Genomic DNA, 18,420 nt, shown 5'->3' with positions numbered 1-18,420 from the left:
TGACCTCCATTTCTACACCATGACATGTGTGCACACTCCCATACGTGCACACAACTTTTAACAATATTAAAATGTGGCACTTTAAAAATTACAGAGCTAGGTTGTTTTAGAAAACCTTTATTGTAATGATTTTCGAGCTTTTTGCTGTGGGAGATGGGGGGCGAGGCTGGGCTGGAAAGGAGAAGGAAAGAAAAAGAGGACGAAGAAAAAGCGGGGAAAAAAAAAAAAAGAAAGAAAAAAAAACAGAAGAAAAAACGAACCCGGGAAGTCATCAGAGAAGCTTTCTGAAGCCTGTTAGCAGCAGGCTGCCCTAGGTACTCCCCGCCCACTCTCCCTGGCTCCACCCTCACCCCAACCCCGCACGCCAAGGCAGCAGGGGGGCGCTCTGCCGGTCCCGCCCGCATCCCAGGAGAGGCCCCGCCCCTTCGTTAGCTCATCCACGAGCGCCACGGTCGTGCTCCACTGACGTCAGGCGTGCTGTGCGGCTGGCTGTACGGTGGTGAGTTGGTGTGCTGGGCAGAGTTGGGGAATGGTGGTCTTTGGTGCTGTTGCCTACTAGGGCGAGAGGGCGACTGAACCGGGAGAGTTGGAGGCCACCACAGCAGGTTTGTTCACGGAGGCTCCAGGAGTCCAAGGGTGGCTTTCGTGACTCTATTTAACTTGGCTAGTCCGCGAGGCACGAGTCCCAAGGGCAGACAGAAGGCCCATAGGTGGACTAATTTTGCTCCCAGATAATGTTTTGTGCATCCCGGAAATGAGGGTTGGCTTCTTTGCGGGGTGGGGAGGGGAGTAGTTTCCCCTTAGATAGAGGACTCTGGGGAGGGGAGTAGTTTCCCCTTAGATAGAGGACTCTCTTAATACCAGTCCTATAGTAGTTAGCCACGCTGTTAGGTAGCAAGCTTCACGTCATTGAACACTAAGCAGAGAGTGAGTTCCTTTTATTTCAAGTACCATGTGGTATGGTGCGTTACAGACGTGCCTGAGAAACTTTCATAGACGCATGGGTTAGTCTCTGGGAAGCCTGAAGAAGGACCTTTAAATCCAGCCCCGATAACTGGAAATTTTCCTAAAGAGAGAGATGGCATAGAGGCCTCTTGGGATTCTCTTGGTTCTGAAATTACCTGTCATGAGACATGTCTTAGTAGTAGGAACTGTGTATTTACCTACGCTTCCGTCAGCTGCTCTAAGCCTCTCTCTTCTAGCCAGAAGAACGGAGCTAGTAAGAGTGCCTACTAAACGGCGTTAAGGAAGGTTCAGTGAGCTAATCTGTATAATAGTTAAAATAGGATCTGATGCAGTACGTCCTCAAAGGTTCAGCCTGATGGAACTGCACACCCTATTTTGAGGGTAGCTTTTTAAAAGTTGACTCCCTATAAACCTTCTTACTTGTAAAATTGTCGTTTTTCTCTATTGCCAAGTGTGAGGTTCGTATGGGCAGAGAGGAGGCAGTATCACTAAGAGGGCTGGTCTTCATGCAGTTTGTGTCTCAACTTGTTTGAGCCAAATTGTCAGGAGAGCTTTCTAGTCTGGGCAAGGTCCTGTTCTTGAGTCACAAATCAGTAACAGTCACAAGTCAGCACACCTGATTAAGATCTCTTAGGCCAGGACTATTTAGAAATCATGTGTCTGTCTGAGTTTCTGTTCTTGGTAAACATTTGTTAGTCTTTGGTTTGCATATTTGAAGCAGGTAGCATGAGCCCAGATGTCTGAGCTGTATGTACGGCCTGTTAAGTGAGGATGGAACTGAGGGGCTGTGAACATGGATTAGAAGACAATTCACACTCTTATATTTGTTAATTTCTAGTTGAAATTTAGCATATTCTCCCATTATGTTATATTCTCACATAACAAGTATTAAATATGACTTTGTTAACGGCTTTAGCGATCACAGGTGTTTTCATATCAGAATGTTGTGATGGGATTGTTGTTTGTTTTGAGACAGGGTCTTGCCAGAAAGCCAGGCTTAGTACCTCCAAACAATTAGGATTACGGAACTGCTGGCAGGATGTTGTTTATGTCCTGAGGTTGCGGCATCTTTTAGACTTGCTGATTCTTATAGAATGTGATGATAAGGAGCCATGTGTGTTTTGCTCTCATAAGTTTGGTTTTCATGTTTTGACAAGATTGTTTTCCACATAGAGCCTATGCCTAGATTCTGTTTGTGAATTTTCATACTCGATTATATTTATTTATAATTTTAGAAGATGTGCAGGGTGTTGAATCTTTTGAGTCACGTGATGCCCAGTTCTGAGTTCGCTTCTGCCTTGTTTCTGCTCTCACTCTATGAGAAAGTGTCTTTTCTCTGGGGTTTAGTGCCATGCCTTCTCATTTTTGTGTTTTGGTTGCTTGTTTGGTTTTGGTAGTGAGCCCGTGGTGAAGGTAACCCTCTGGCATGGTGCCGGAGTGATAGCCCATGTTCTTGCCCAGTGCAAGAAAGCTGTAATGAGTCTTAGAGAGAAAAATAAGTATTTTAGATAAGCCCTGTTTAGGTTGAGTTCAGTATTAGTGAATTACTAATGTATGGTCAAACAGAGTCATATGCAAACAAAACAAAGCAAAACCATAGCATGTGATTACATATTGAGCACTTGACAAAAATGTGTCCCAGAGGCTTTCAGTGGCCTACCTCTGAGTCTCCAGAGGAATGGTCTGATACTGCCCACTAGTGGTAACTTTATAGAACATAGTTACCACAGAGAGTGAGCACATACTAGGTTTTCTTTCTAATGCTGTGTATTTTATGTATTTGAAAACAACCAGAGAGAAGGTTTAAGTTTTGCAAGTCTGTTAGCTAAGTGGTGTGCAAAACATACCAAGGCCTTGGGCACGTAAAGGCACTTACTGTCACGCCTAACACCTACCTGGGGAAGAACTGAGTTCCACAAATTGTCCCTTGACAATTTGTGCAGGTGAATACACGAATGCACACATATCCATAAACTCAATGTATGGGCGTATGTGTGTGTGGATGTTTAATAAATCTAAGGTTAATAAAATTTAAAAAGCTTAATATAATTAAGAACTTTAATGAAATTAAATCAGTTCATAAAATATGTTGAGCCTGTTCATAAAATATGTTAGTCTTTGAAAACTGTCACCAGTTTGTTACCTTGCAGCCTTATTTACATATCTGTAGGTCTCGAAAGGCAGTTTTTGATTGAGACCCCTGTGTGTGTTCTTGCATGTAAGAATGTTACTGTCTTGGACTCCCTTGTTTGCTTTCTAAGATGAAGAAAATTTAAAATGAAGATGGCCTGTAATTCTGTCTCTTAGAAGGAGAAGGGAACACATACTGGTCACCCTCTTCAGATTTGGGGAAATAATCCATGGATGGAGGCAGTGTGTATTTCTTGACCCCCTGGGAGAAAGATCACACACCACCACATGATAGGACTGTGATGGGGCCTGCAGGGACTGATCCATAGAGAGGTATCAGAATCTTATAACGGTGTCACCATGGTGCAGAGGAACCTGTGCAGCCTCCTTGTGCTGAACACATCATCTTACTGACGGAAACCCTGGTGTTGTTTCCACAGAACTGTCTGGCCTTTAGCGCTTCATCCTTGGTTAAGGAAATGACCAACCAGGTAAGGTCTGCAGTGAGAGGGAAAGCTTCAGTTAGTTACTGGCAAATTCAGACTTAATAGATTGCCTGAGTGTGTGGTTAGGGAAATGATTTTTTAATTCTTGCCCGGTTCCTAGATGCCTAGGTGACTTTGGGTACCTCCTCATCATAGGGTTAGGTGGCATTTGAAAGTGCACCACACTAAGATTACTTCATGCTGTTGCCACATTTTAGAGGGGGACTGAGGAGGTTTAAAAGAATTTATAGATAAAAGTAAAGTCAGTAGGAGGTAGGACAGTCAATAAGCACCTATAGGATTACAGACAACGGTATGGACTGTGTTGTCTCATACAACTGTAAAAATTAGATTTCAAACAGGACTCAGCTTCCTCCTAGGTCTGAGGTGAAGAAAGTGTAACTGGTCTTAGATTGGTGAGGGTGGGGCACACCTGTGGGGGCAACACTTAGGGGAGTGGAGCGGGAAGTTTTGTGTAAGCCTTGGCTACAGAGTTTGAAGCCAACCCCAGCTACCTAGAAAGCCCCTCACCTCAAAGACAGAATGAAGAACTGATTTTTCTCTGGTGTAGCTATACAAGGGTGTTATGAGTAGGTACCAAGGATGTGTAGGATGGTCAGGGAGGGGGCATAGGGAGTAGCTGCTGCTGCTGTAGTGAACTGTCTCACTTGGGGGGGGGGGGGTTCGAGATAACTGAGATCTATCACTGACTGACTTCTCTTCTTTTGTAGTACAGTATTCTCTTCAAGCAAGAGCAAGGTAAGCAGCCTACCTCTTCAAGCAAATTCTTTTGTGAAAAAAATGTATCCTGGTTTCTTTAAGATTTTATCACACCAACCTGACACACAGATCCTAGATACATTAACTTTGCATTGGCCATGGCAGCCAAAAGCAAATATACTCAGTGAAAAAGTAAATAGCTATTTTGGGTCTGGTGGAGCAAGCCTGTAATACAAGCTGCCTAGGAAGTAAGTAGGGTCGTGAGTTCAAGCCAATCTAGTCTTAATGTAAAAAGTGAAAAGGCTAGAGATATGGCTTGATGGTAAAGCACTTGCCTCACATGCACAGGGCCAATCCCAGTTTAAAAAAAAAAAAAATATATATATATATATACACACACACATACATACACATATATATATATATATATATATATATACATACATACACACACATATATACATACACACATACATAGATACATATGCGTGCATACTTACAAACAAACAAAGAAAAGTAGGAGTCAGATGGCATAACTGAGAACTCTGTGATAAAGAAAGCTCTTCCAGGGCTGGAGAGATGGCTTAGAGGTTAAGAGCACTGACTGCTCTTCCAGAGGTTCTGAGTTCAATTCCCAGCAACCATCCATAATGACATATGATGCCCTCTTCTGGGGTGTCTGAGACAGCTACAGTGTACTTACATGTAATAAATAAATAAAATCTAAAAAAAAAAAAAAAAAGCTCTTCCACCTGAGGAAGATGAGGAAGATGTAATACTGAGCTTTCCTGATGCCAGAGTAGGAGGCCATATTCTGAGGCTCAGAGTGCTCTTAATGTCTGTACTCTACGGAGATGGGTTTAAACCTGGTCCTAACTTAGAGCTCATTGTGGAGTCTTTACACAGCAGCCTCCATTTGCAAGTATGGTAACTCTTTTAAAAGACATTTGTCTCTCTATAAAAGCAGAGGGTGAAACAGAGAGAATTCTGTTGAGACACTTGGGTGCAAGGCTGTGGCTGTGGCAGTGACAGTGACAGTGACAGTGATGGGAATAGCAGCAGCATAGGTCAGAGACCACTGTAAGGACCAACTCCCTAAGGAGAGAGCCCTGCAGAGAGCAGCATCTGTGCATGGACAAGGTAATTCTGTCCAGTTTCTTCTCTGTAATGCAGATGGGCTAGCACAGGCTCTGGAGTTTGTAAGGTACCCAATAAAAGCTCTTCCACTCCAAATAAGTGACTCTTAGGTAGTCTGAAGTATTCTCCCTAGTTAACTAGTGAGCTGTTGAGTGTGCCAGGCAGCAGCTCTGCATGAAGCTAACACCATCAGGTCCAAGCTTAGCAGGCTTGGGTCTGGTCTATGTAAGGAAGGTGTGACACGTGTAGCCTGGTGTTTTAGAAATGTGGCTCTGGAGAGTTGTAACCAGGCCTGGGTGAAGCTTCTGTGCATACTTAGCCTGTTTAACAGATGCGCACTAGCTCTGCAGAGTCCACAGTGTAGCTCACACAGTGTGTAGCTCTCTAACTTAGACTGAATATGGATTTGAGCTTGAATCCTACCTCTGTCCTTCTTAGCTTTGTGCCTTCTGGAGAACAACAAGGCATCCCTGAGCCTTACTTGTATAATGAGAATGGTCTTTTGGGGGGAGGAGGGAAGTTCAACACTGGTGGTAAAGTCCAGGGCCTTGTCCATTCTAGGGAAGTACTCCACCTCAGCTCTTGGTGTTTTGGAAAAGGATTCCCCTTGTAACTTGGTCTTGCCCTGACCTTGCTGCCTTAGGCTTTTGATACTCTTGCCTCTATTTCCTAAGTGCTGCAGTGACAGACACAGGGAGGCCACCACCCACAGGTATGATATTAGTAGGACTTATTTCATAAGGCAGCTGTGATTAAGACAACAGGGAAGGATTAATGTAATAAGCAGTCTTAAGCATAATAAAGACATTCATAGTAAAATATACCTCATACATTTTTAGACCAGTACTGTTTATAGAACTGTATCCTGGTTTCCAAAGACCTCTGAGGTCTTAGCCCCAGTTAAGTTGAGGTCCTTGGGAAGGGGCGATTCCTCACTCATTGTCACTTTGGTCAACTGATGGCTGCTGTCGTCTGATTGTCAAATGGATGGCAGATTATTGGATTAGTCACTGTGTTCTGATTCTGCTTCCCTTCTTGGAAACTTGTGTTTTAGGGTATGTGGCTAACACTAAACAAGAACCTCTGGTTTTCCTGTGTATTCCCACAAGTCCAGTGGTACAGTGTTCACTGGTACAGTGGGGAGATGCAGAGAAGTGGGCATTACTTCAGAGTTGTCAGCTTGTATTTCACCTGTGCTTATTACATTTAATTTGGGAATTGTGTGCATAGAAACTTTAAATGAAGCTCTTTCCATTCTAGCCCATGATGATGCCATATGGTCAGTTGCCTGGGAGACAAACAAAAAGGAAAACATTGAAACAGTGGTCACAGGATCCCTGGATGACCTGGTGAAGGTCTGGAAATGGTGAGCACCTCTCCCCTTTCAAAACCATGGAAATTAGGGCAAAGGGTTTTGCTTCTGGCCTCTCAGGTGCTATAAGTAAAGCATTGATTTTTTTTTTTTTTTTTTGATCAAGAAAGCAATAACAGCATAGTAGCTTTATAACAACAGCTAGCGCTTGCTCTCTCTCTCCCCCTCTCTCTCTGTCTCTCTCTCTCTTTTTCTCTTTCTTTCTTGTTTGGTTTCCTGATATGTGGAATTAAAGCTCTATGTGATAGAGAGCCCCAGAGTTAACTCTGGCTACATTCTGTGTTCAGTTTTCAGGTTTCTGCATTTCATTGACCATTTGTTGGTAATGTTCAAGGATGTAGAAGTTTTGATGCCTGTGCAGTGTCTTGTGTGTAAAGAACCATTTTTCTGTCCCTACTGTAGGCGTGATGAGAGGCTGGAGCTCCAGTGGAGCCTGGAGGGACATCAGCTCGGGGTGGTGTCTGTGGACATCAGCCACACTCTTCCCATTGCTGCATCCAGCTCTCTAGACGCTCATATTCGCCTCTGGGACTTGGAAAATGGCAAACAGATGAAGTCTATAGATGCAGGACCAGGTAAGAACTCTACGTTTAGGGGAGATGCTAGGAGTCCAGAGTCTTCTTTCAGACTGTTAGGATAGAGTGTTTCTAGTTCAGAACTGCAGGCACTCTAATTCAACCCAGATGTCACTTTGGTGATGAACATGCACTAAAGACAACCTTACATAATTTCAGGCCAGGTTTGGCTGCCAAATGGATTGTAGTGCTGTACTTATGGGAAAGCCAAACCAAACCAGTTTTCTGGATTTGAGAATTGAGAGTTTGGTATTGTGGAGCTGTGCTGGCCATGCTAATGGGTCTCTCTACCTGACACATTCTGAGGAGATACATTCACTGCTTTCCAGAAGGCTCCAGTCTGAATAGTGGTTAATTTTATTAATTGTGGTCAAAGTGCCTGGGTTCTAGTGTGCGGCACAGAGAGAGAAAGGAACAAGTTTGTGGATCTTTTTAAAAATACTGTAGAACAGTGCTCTTGCTCCTCAGCCTCATTGGACATTATCTGAGATGGTAAGGGACAATTTTACTGGACTAGATTAGTGTAGAACAAACAGTATGACATTCCAGGATTCCTTTTAGCCTCCTGTTTACTTAAAATGCCTACGTGATCCTCACTAGCAAAGCCTATTCTGCTTCAGTGGGCAGTGATCTCCAGAGATGCAGAGAGCTTGACATCACTCTGCACACACCTTGTGATTGCAGAAGAGCTGCTCAGCTGCTCGACGGAGCTGATTCCCCAATAGACTTGCCTCCCTCCAGTTATCTTACAGCTACTGTCAGCCATATATATACATACATATACATATACATATACATATACATATACATATACATATACATATACATATACGGGCGGGCAGGGTAGAGGAGGCTTTAGGGCTTGTAAGGAGGCTGAGTAGTCTAGGACTGAGTGCCTCTCTCTTTAGAAACAGTAGTCCTTGGTTTACTCCTAGAGTTTTTGTTGAGACTATGCATACCCAGTTCCTGCTTGAATCCTCTGAATTACCGGTTAAGAGTGTGGGGCTGAAATGTGTATCTGGAAAAAGCCACTGGGGTATTTTGTGACTTCCCAGATGGTTGTCTGTGCCTACGCCCTTCTCTGTTTGCATTATTCACGGAGAACAGGGATCTGCAGCCATTCTGCCAAGCCTGTTAGTACCCGAACATAAGGAGCATCTAGAAAGAGAGAAGTGGACCTGTTGCTGCTTTTAAAGGATTATTTTATTACATGTTATTTATTTTGTGTGTGAGAGCGCCTGTGTGTATATGTGTGTTTGCCTGCTGAGCAGTCTTTCTGGTCCTGCTGCTGCTTTTTCATTTTGGGTACCTGCACCCCTCAGGACAGTGACACTGGTTTCTGTGTATTTGTTGTGGCTTTATATACATCATGCATGAAGAAATGAGTGCTGCTTTGGTCCTAAGTAAAAGGATTCTACCTGTGCAGCTTGCTTTTCCTTCTGCTGGGTTGTAAAGGTTACTGGGTTGCTTTTGATATGTTTTAGGAGTTGGGTTTTGGTGTTTTAGTTTTTTGAGACATGGTCTTACAGTGTAGCTCATGCTAGCCTCAAACTCATAGCTGCTGCTGCTTCTTAGCCTCCCAGGTGCCAGAGTTACAGTCACTTGGCGTTAAAGGTAACTGTTATTGCAAAGAATAAAGTGGTTAGTTGTGCTTTGCGGGGATAGAGGTGGAATCTATTCAGAACTAGATAACGGAAGCAAGCCTTGTTGCCAACAGCTATTAGCTGAGCGCCTTAGATGGGTCTAGGTTTAATGAAGCTAAGGACAGCACACTTTCCTTGACAATGAACCACCACAAAAGGAACAGAAAGAGTGGAGAGAGAAAATCCTAATCTTGACAAAGAAACCGGAAATAGAAAAAGCAAACCTGGAGGAATGAGTCCATTGTTGACACTCCACTGGACTGTGTCTGGTGACCACAGGCCAGCCGCTGACACAGCAAGACCAGAGGTGGCAGTGTAGAGGTCCCTGCACATCACATCTAAAATGCCCACAGGAAGAGAAAAGCAGCTCTCCGCAAGGAGGAGGAATTTAGGGTGTGGAATAAACATTCTACTCTGCAGGTATTAAGGCTAAATCCTAGAGTGCAGTGCAGTTTCCCTGAGAGAGAAGCATGGCTTCTGCTTCGTGCCTGGAGACCCGGGTAGTAAAGGACCTGTCTTGCAAAGACAGGTTGTGTCAGAATAACTTGGAAGAATCGTTCTATTTATTTATTTTTAAAGATTTATTTGTTTTATGTAAGTACACTGCAGCTGTCTTCAGACATTCCAGAAGATGGAATCAGATCTCATTACGGATGGTTGCTCTGGCCCCGCTCTCTGCCCTGCTTGCTCCGCCCTGCAAGAATCATAAGCTTTGAAAAAAAAAAAACGTTTCTGTTGGTCTTTTCCCCTGTAAATATCTAATAGGATTTTAAATAACATACTCCTTTTTGGACCTGACATAGATAGGGGGTGGCAGAAGCTGGTGTGCTGGCTTCTTTAAGGAGCAGAACTGATAGAATATACAATACATATAACTACATAACATATTAAAGGGGGAGATTTACTAGATTGGCTTACATGGTTGGTCCAGGTGGCCCAGTCACACCTGTCTCGCATTAGTGAACCTGAGAATCCAGCAGTTGCTCAGTCCAGGAGGCTCAGCAGTCCCAGCCTGGCCCTGAAGGCCTGGGGGATTCCTAAAGAGCGGCTGGTCTCAGTCTGCAGTGGTTTGAGCCTCAGTCTGTGTGCTCGTTTTCCTGTCCCAGGAGTGGACTGCTGAGCACGGTGTTTGCTTTCACCTAAGAAACTGTCAAACTGGTTTTCAGAGTGGCTGTCCCATTTTACATTGCCACTACAGTATGAAGGTTCTGATTTCTCATGTCCTTGTTAGCTCTGGGCATTGTTCAGCCCTTATTTATTTATTTATTTACTTGATGTGAGAATCTCACAAAATTTAAACTTGGTAAAGAAGTTTCCCAAATCAGGTAACGTTTTCTCCAAGTTTAAGACTGTCCATTTGGTCCTGAATCAGGATTCTCTCATTTAAAAGACTCTGTGTTTGATGAAACTGTAGTTTGTATTAAACTCAGATCTGTTCTCACTGGGTACTTCCCTTTTGTTTCCCTTCTAGTGGATGCCTGGACTTTGGCATTTTCTCCTGACTCCCAGTATCTGGCCACAGGAACTCACATGGGGAAAGTGAACATTTTTGGTGTGGAAAGTGGAAAAAAAGAATATTCTTTGGACACTAGAGGAAAATTCATCCTTAGTATTGCATATGTAAGGAGACCTCCCTGTCGAGTCTTATAGCTATAGCCCTCTGCACAGATCCTGCTGTGCTCATGAGGCCCCGCTCTATTGGTGTTTGTGCTGACAGTTAGACCTGAAGCCAGCAGGATGGCTTGCATCAGAAGAGACAGATTAACCGTATCATCTCAACGCACCCATCTCTCCTTGACAGAGTCCTGATGGGAAATACCTGGCCAGCGGAGCCATAGACGGAATCATCAATATTTTTGACATTGCAACTGGAAAGCTTTTGCATACGCTGGAAGGTATGCATAACTCCTCATCCTATGTGGTGCTCACTGCATGGATTAGCTGGTCACACAGCAAGAGTGCTTCTTTGTTAAAATGTTAAAGTCTAAATTGTTTTATCTCTGTTGGAAAACTTAAGTGTCACTATGTGTTGGACTTAGAACTATGGAGTTGATCTGGACAAATAGTTCTTATGATGTCAGATACTTTTTTAGTAAAGTAGGTTGCTTTTGACATATGTGTCTGATCTCTCTCTCTCTTTCCCCCTCCATTTCTCTCTCCCTCCCTCCCTTGCTCCCTTGAGACCTCCCTCCTTCCCTCTTCTCTTCTTCATGAGCTTTGTGATTGGAAGGCTTCTCCTTTTTTGTGTTCACTTGATATCAGATGAGAGTATTTGTGCTTACTCTCCACACTGGAGACCTTGGGAGGACAGAACAAGAGAGAGCTCGCTCTTCTCATGTATGATTTTGAATTTACCAAGTACACAAATTATCTTCTCAATTTATCGTTCACCCAAGGACAAGAGATTTGATGGAAATATCATATTACCATATTATTTGTCTAACCTTATAAATCAGAAGCAGCCTGTATTTCCATGTTTGGCTATATTTATACTTGAGTTTTTTTATTTTAGGTTTATAATTGTGTATGTGTGCGCACGTGCTCCCATGCACCTGCCTACAGAGGCCAGGCTTTTTTAATTGCAGATTTAAAAAGTCTGAATTGCAGATTTTTTTTGTATATTTTAAGGGTTTTAATTATGTATATGTTTGAGAGAGAAAGAGAGGGAGAGAGAGAGAGATACTCCGTGTGTGTCTGCCCACAGAGGCCAGACTTTTTAATCCCTTGGATTCAGAAGTGCAGGTGATCGTGAGCTGTTAGCTGTTGGGTGCTAGGAACTGGACTTGGGTTCTCTGAGAGCAGTGCATGCTGCCTCTCCAAGCTCCGGTGGTTCTTATCTTAGCAGTGGGTAATTAGAGACAGGAACTAAGAGACTGCTCCATCGTCCTGTGGTAACGAGAGGAAGGGTCTAGTCAGGGCCACTCCAGCGCAGTGATTATTTAGTGTGTCACTGAAAGGGCACAGGTAGCAGGAAGCTCATGTAGCAGCCGCCATGTTAACAGCTTTTCTGATTTCCAGGCCATGCGATGCCCATTCGCTCCTTGACCTTTTCCCCTGACTCCCAGCTCCTTGTCACGGCTTCAGATGATGGCTACATCAAGATCTATGATGTGTGAGTTACCTTCTCCAGAGTAAAGGTCACAGCACCAGTAGCAACTTGTCCCCTTACTGTGAGGAGCCACTGTAGGAATTTGCTACCTGTTCATGGCCATGAGTCAGCTCTAAGGTTTTGGGCCTCCCAGTCATTCCTCCTCAGCCAGCCCCTCCTGCTGGAGCTTAGAGAGTGTCCCTGAGGTCTCTACAGAGTAAATGTGCATCTGTGTAGTCCTAGTAGGATTAGATACTGCTGTTCTTGTCAGGCAGCCAGGCGTTTTGGCTCACTGGTATACAGTTCTTTTGGGTAGATGTGGGCTGTGTTGTATACACCTGGGAAATGGAGCTCTGGGCTGTAGCTGGCCTGGAGGGACAGTGAGAACCTAGAGTGCCAGGGCCCTGCTGTTATCCAGGCTAGCGTCTGGTCAGGGAACCCTCGGTTGGTAAGCTGCCTCAGCTCTGGGTGGGGAGCCTTTCGAAATATGTCCTGCACGATGGTGTAGGAGTGATCGGGTGACATATGTCCCCATCTCCACCACTGAGGGCCTGCACTGCTCTCCTTCTGTTGAGTCCCTCCCACATCCTCATCCCACTGCTATTGCAGTAAATGCCGTGCATTGTCCCGGGTTTCATGAGTCTCCCTGCTGAGTGAGCCTCTGGTTCTTTACTCCCCAATTCTTTTCTACTCTGTTGCACACATTTTTCACTCCAACATGATCTTTATCCTTGACTGTATGTGTCCCTGTTCCTCTACGGTCTCTGTGAGCTGTTTGAGAGTTGTAACTCTGATCAGAGGGGCATACTGCTTTTGACATTAGTGCTGAGACCTAGAGAAGAGACTCTACAAGTAGCATGCGCTTGTTAGTGACAGGGCCAACTTAAATGTGGCAGTTTGCAGCAGGCCTTTGTTAGCTGGCATTGCTGCTCTTTTATTGACCTCTCAAGAGCTGTCGAGGCAACATGGCTTAGTGCCTCCATTTTGCTGAAGAGGACCTTGAACAGAGGTGATTGCCCTAAAAATAATGAGCCTCAGGATTGCTTACCCTCGTGGGTCTATAGCCTCCTGTCCTGCAAGGGGTGCCTCCGCTGTCCCTAACTGAGGCTTGTTTCTAGGGGCAAAACTGCTGACCTCAGGCCCAGGGCACTTCTCTTCTCATAGGTATTTGGTTTCCCAGGAAATATGGTTCAGCAGTTATGAGCACTTAGCTCAGAGTTTAGTTCTCAGCAGCACTTGGTGGCTCACAACTGCCTGTAACTCCAGCTCCAGGGAAATGTCGTCTTTTGGACTCCAGAGGCACCTCTGTATAGATGAAGCACATATGTAAAATAAAAACCTTTTTCAAAATAAAGGAAACATGAAACCAGTTGCAGGAATTAGGCCTAACATGGGTTTTTGGCTTTTTAAGTTTTTTTTTGTTTTTGATGGGGTTCTGGGTTTTTTGTTTTGTTTTGTTTTTTTGAAAGGTAATCATTTTAATCAAAGAATTTTTTGATCTTGTATTTGCAGCACAAATTATAACCATCTTAGGGAGAGTGCCACCCCTTTATCTCTCCACTCTTATTTTTTTGTGTGTGATATTTACATTTCAAATGCTATCCCCTTTCCTAGTTTCCCCTCCAAAAATCCCCTTTCCCCCCAACCCCCCAGCTGCTCCCCAACCCACTCACTCCCACTTCCTGGCCCTGGCATTCCCCTATACTGGGGCATAGAACCTTCACAGGACCAAGGCCCTCTCCTCCCATTGATGACCGACTAGGCAGTTCTCTGCTACATATGCAGCTAGAGCCATGAATCCCACCATGTGTTTTCTTTGGTTGGTGGTTTAGTCCCAGGGAGCTCTGGGGGTATTGGTTAGTTCATTTTGTTATTCCTCCTATGGGGCTGCCAATCTCTTCAGCTCCTTGGGTACTTTCTGTAGCTCCTTCGGGGTTTTGTTTTATTTTGGGTTTTGACAGGGTCTTACTAAAAAGTCCTCCCTCCCTGACCTGGAACTCAATATGTAGACCAGGCTGGCCTCGAACTCACAGAGATCTACCTATTTCTGCCTCCCAAATGCTGAGATTAGGGGCGTGCACCACCACACCGGTGCAGTTGCCTCCTTTGGTCTTGACTAGATTGCAGATGATCTCTTTGAGCCACATGTTCTGTGAAGGATATTACATCCTGCTGCTTTCCTGCCACCATGGGAAGGGCCTGTTGCAGGAGGGTCTGGCTAGCCTGCTCACCCCTGCTGCTGTGTGTCCTCATCTTGGAGTTGCCTGAGCCATCTCTCTGGCCTCCAAGCTCTTGATATTTTTAACTTAATGCTGCTCTAAAAATTTGTCTCTGGTGTTTGATGCTGCTTCACTAAAAATGGAATTTTTGACATATGGTCATTCTGATATTATTAGTTATATTATTAGTTAGAACTACTTAGTTATATTATTAATTCACTAACCAATTCATCAATTAGAGTTCCCCAAAGTAGCATCTCCATTGTTTGAAAATTTCTTCTTTCAGACAACATGCCAATTTGGCTGGCACACTGAGTGGCCATGCGTCCTGGGTGTTGAATGTTGCGTTCTGTCCTGATGACACTCACTTTGTCTCCAGGTATGTAGGAGTCTTAAATTTCTAAACTGCTTGGCAGAGGGAGCAGTATTCTGGGAATGTGCTTTAAAATTGAAAGACTACATTACATACAGATTTTTTTAAAATTCTGAGGCTAGAGAGATGGCCCAGCAGTTAAAGATACGTGGCGGCTCTTCTATTTCCAGCACCCACATGGCGGCTCACCACCATGTGAAACTACTCCCAGGGGAGCCCATGTTCTGGTCTACTGGAATACTCTCAGACAAAACATATGCATAAATAGAGTTAAAAACTTCTTTAAATTAATGAAGTACAAGCTTCCCAGGCTAGGCATGATGGTATAATCCCTTAACCCCAGCCTTGGAGAGGTAGAGGCAGGTAGACTTCTAAATTAAAGAGCAGACTAATCTACATAGTGAGTTAGAGCCAGCTAGAATTATGTAGTGAGATCTTGTCATCTCCCCCACCCCAAAATTCAAATTGCCTTTGTTTACTCTAGTTTTTAAAGGGTTTTGTTGTTTTTAAGTAAACTACTGAAATCTTAGATTTTTTCTTAGAAGTCTTTTCCACTTAGTATAACTCTGACATATCCCTTAGAATCTAATCTGCAGATCTGTGTGTTTATCGATGCTAGTGATGTTCAGGCCCCTGGAGGCCAAGGTGATTGAGAAACGTGGACTGGAGCTGATGAGCATTGCTCAATGGTTCTAAGCACTTTTGACATTTCTGCAGACCTCCCTCTCATCCAGGAATGGGTAGATAGGCTTAAGGCTCCTGATGACAGTACTTGGCAGGAGAATATTGGCTGCCCAGTGAGGAGATAGTCATCTGGGGACACCTGTACCCCAGCTCTGTAGCAACAAGGGACCCTGTAAAAGCAGAAGTGTGTGAGTCTGCAGAGGAGTGTAGGATAACTCAGAGTTCTCATCCTGACGTTTGCTTTTGAAACAGTTCATCTGACAAAAGTGTGAAGGTTTGGGATGTTGGAACAAGGACCTGTATTCACACCTTCTTTGATCACCAGGATCAGGTATGGAATAGTAAGCATGTAAACCCCTCCCATTTACGTTTCTTTTATAGTCTTTGTGTTGGAGTTAAGAGTGACAGATATGAGGCAAGCCCCCCAACATGTGCCAAAACACAGGACTTAGCCACACTCCTCCTTTGAAGTCACACACCTATGCCTGGGATCCTTTTCTGGGTACTTGTAGAAGGCCTTCTTCTTTGGGTGGTTCCACGGCTTAACGTAATCATCGTTTACACTTCTGGAGTTATCCAGGGATATGATTTAATATATAGGTCAGAGAATGTTACAGGTTGTTCACTTGTAATAATAGTACTAAACCTGGTTTCCATCTTTGTAAGGCAAAGGAAATGGTAACATCTTTGTAGGATTCTTCTTGGTCCTTACTGTTTATAAGAGTCTCCTGGGAGATCTTAACATGCCACTTGTTCGCTGAGGGCAGTGGTACATGCTGCAGTCTGCCTTGGAGGCAGAGGCTGGAGGATCTACATTGGTAGTTCCTTACCTGGCATGTGTCAGGTGCCAGCGTCAGCCTTCCATACTGAAGAAAATGGACTCTGACCCACCTGGTGCCTCATGGGCCTTTCTTGACCAAGGGAAGGGGATTTTAAACAGTCTTGCACTGGAGCCCAGACTGGTCTTGAACTTAGTGTAGTCTGCCTGCCTTTGTCTGGGACTGCAGGTGTGAACCCCTGGCCCTGCTGAGACTATGTTTCAGCCTCTCCTGCATGTTGCCATCACTGCTGATTCCAGCCACTACAGGTAGCAAAGGGTCGAGAGCCAGAGCCATGGTTCTCAACCTAGAAGTCAAACAACCCTTTCGCAGAGGTCACATATCAGATATTTCCATAACAGTAACACTTATGTTAACACAGTAACCATTATGAAGTAGCAACTAAAATAAGTTTATGGTTGGGGATACCACAACATGAGGAACTGTATTAAAGGGTCACACATAGCACTAGGAAGGCTGAGAGCCATTGGTCTGGAGGAACTAGGCAGCATAAAAATTAAAGTGCTCAGAGCAACATCGACAAGAAAAAATCAGCAGATGATTAATTTGAATGCTTTTACATATCTTACACGCTTCTGGGTGTATCTTATGCTTAACCAGCGTAATTACTATTTATACTGCTTTGTGTTTGTTAAATTATTGCAGTGAAGCTGAAGGGTTGAATCTTGGTAGTTCACTACTGACTTTAAGCATTTTTCTTAGTCAGTCCTAGCTGTGTTGCTTATTTTGTGGGTTTGTTGTGATGGTGCTTCAGAGAAAGATGTTTGGAATGGAAGTGAAGCCCTCATATGGCCTAAACCAAGGTTAGCCTCCAATCTCAAGGCAAGGGCACGGCCTGACAGTGATAATTCCTAGTAATTACACAGTTAACTCAGCCACGTTCATTGTGAGAGAGAAAATTGGCTGTATCCAGTTCAGTGCACAGCCAAGGAAATGAGTGGTGCTCAGGAGCTCTTGGCTCTTTGGGAAAGGGTAAATATTGACCTTGTTGGGGGTAGGCATGAGTGGTTTGTATTGCAGTTTTCCCTACAGGCTCCTCCTGGAAGCATAGTGCTGGCCCAGGCAGGAATACACTTCATGGCAGGACCCTGGATCTGAATCTTTGAAAGGGTAGTTGATTGTCGTTATCTTAGAGAGAAGTACTATTCCATAGCCAGAGGAAGTGGTCCACTTAGAGATTAGGCTCCATCCTTGTGGACCTTGGGCTAGTCTAGATTCAGAAGGAAGAGTACTCACTCCTTAAGCATTCCTTACCAAAAAAATACAGGAATTAGAAGGCTTTATGGCTTTATTTCTTTAATTTGCAGGTTTGGGGAGTAAAATATAATGGAAATGGATCAAAAATTGTATCTGTTGGAGATGACCAGGAAATTCATGTCTATGACTGCCCAATTTAAACACCAGCATCCTCGGGGCTAGGGCCTCAGACTACACAGGGTTGATCATGACATTCCTCAGATTTTTTGGCATACTTAAAGTACAGCATATATTGTAGAACTTTTGTAGATACAATATAAATTTTTCCTGTTTTATTGGAAATGTTCTTCATATTTTAATGTAAATAAAGCATTCTTAATGCAACCACCTGCATTTGTGAACGTGCTGTTCTTTTCCTAGGAGAGCAATTGACGGTTAGTGAAGGAGAGTGCCTGCCTGAGAGCGGAGATCCAGGTGCTCACTGGGTAGAAAGGCAGCTCTCTGTTCCCAGGTGATACCAGCCTATTTCAGAATGGAGTTCTGAAGGAAACAGGCTGAGTGCACTGGAACTTGGTGTCATCCTACCTGCCTGAGCATCCCTCCATGTGTCTATTTACAATGCCCCCTTTACCACACCCTCTCTCCCTGTTCTTTTTAGAGAGGTCTGACCTACTGGCAGCCTGCCTTAGCCCTTGTGGGCTCAAGACTAGTGGACAGGGCTAAACACTGCTGTGCCTCAGACTGAGTTCCAGCACCTTAGGTCTTCTCTGCAGTCACCTCTGGACTGGGTCTGCATGGTAATGGGGAAGGTTTCAGACATTAACATCCTAGTGCTTGTTGCTTCTTACTGAAACTCTGTGCCTGGCCACATTGTGCCTGTCCTCAGGCCTAGCTCCTTAGAATAGTCCAGGCTGGTTTCCCACCTCCCTTGCTCACTCCCCTGTAGCTACACTGTCCTTTTTCCCTGGCCTCAGTGTCTCTTCCTCAGACAG

The 18,420-nt window shown here is 44.3% G+C and overlaps 1 protein-coding gene across 4 annotated transcripts; it reads left to right on the top strand.

Moving 5' to 3' along the window:
* Positions 1 to 424: 424 nt before the first annotated feature.
* Wdr61 (WD repeat domain 61) lies at positions 425 to 17,821 on the top strand. Of its 4 annotated transcripts, none has more exons than NM_001025376.2 (11): positions 425 to 499; positions 3,537 to 3,587; positions 4,318 to 4,340; positions 6,699 to 6,804; positions 7,213 to 7,385; positions 10,500 to 10,648; positions 10,830 to 10,923; positions 12,047 to 12,140; positions 14,622 to 14,714; positions 15,645 to 15,723; positions 17,539 to 17,821. In NM_001025376.2, the coding sequence occupies exons 5-11, from the start codon at positions 7,361 to 7,363 to the stop codon at positions 17,626 to 17,628; spliced, it is 624 nt and encodes a 207-aa protein (NP_001020547.1). In that variant the 5' UTR covers positions 425 to 499; positions 3,537 to 3,587; positions 4,318 to 4,340; positions 6,699 to 6,804; positions 7,213 to 7,360; the 3' UTR covers positions 17,629 to 17,821. The 4 variants fall into 4 exon arrangements, with proteins under 4 accessions (NP_001020547.1, NP_075680.1, NP_001020546.1 ...); NM_023191.3 differs by having other exon boundaries at positions 4,313 to 4,340; NM_001025375.2 differs by having other exon boundaries at positions 425 to 605; positions 4,313 to 4,340.
* Positions 17,822 to 18,420: the final 599 nt, after the last annotated feature.

Source organism: Mus musculus, chromosome 9, assembly GCF_000001635.26.
Source record: "Mus musculus strain C57BL/6J chromosome 9, GRCm38.p6 C57BL/6J".
NCBI classification, from domain to species: Eukaryota; Metazoa; Chordata; class Mammalia; order Rodentia; family Muridae; genus Mus; species Mus musculus.
The sequence above is the reverse complement of the archived record's forward strand: the minus strand, read 5'-3'. Positions and strand labels throughout refer to the sequence as shown.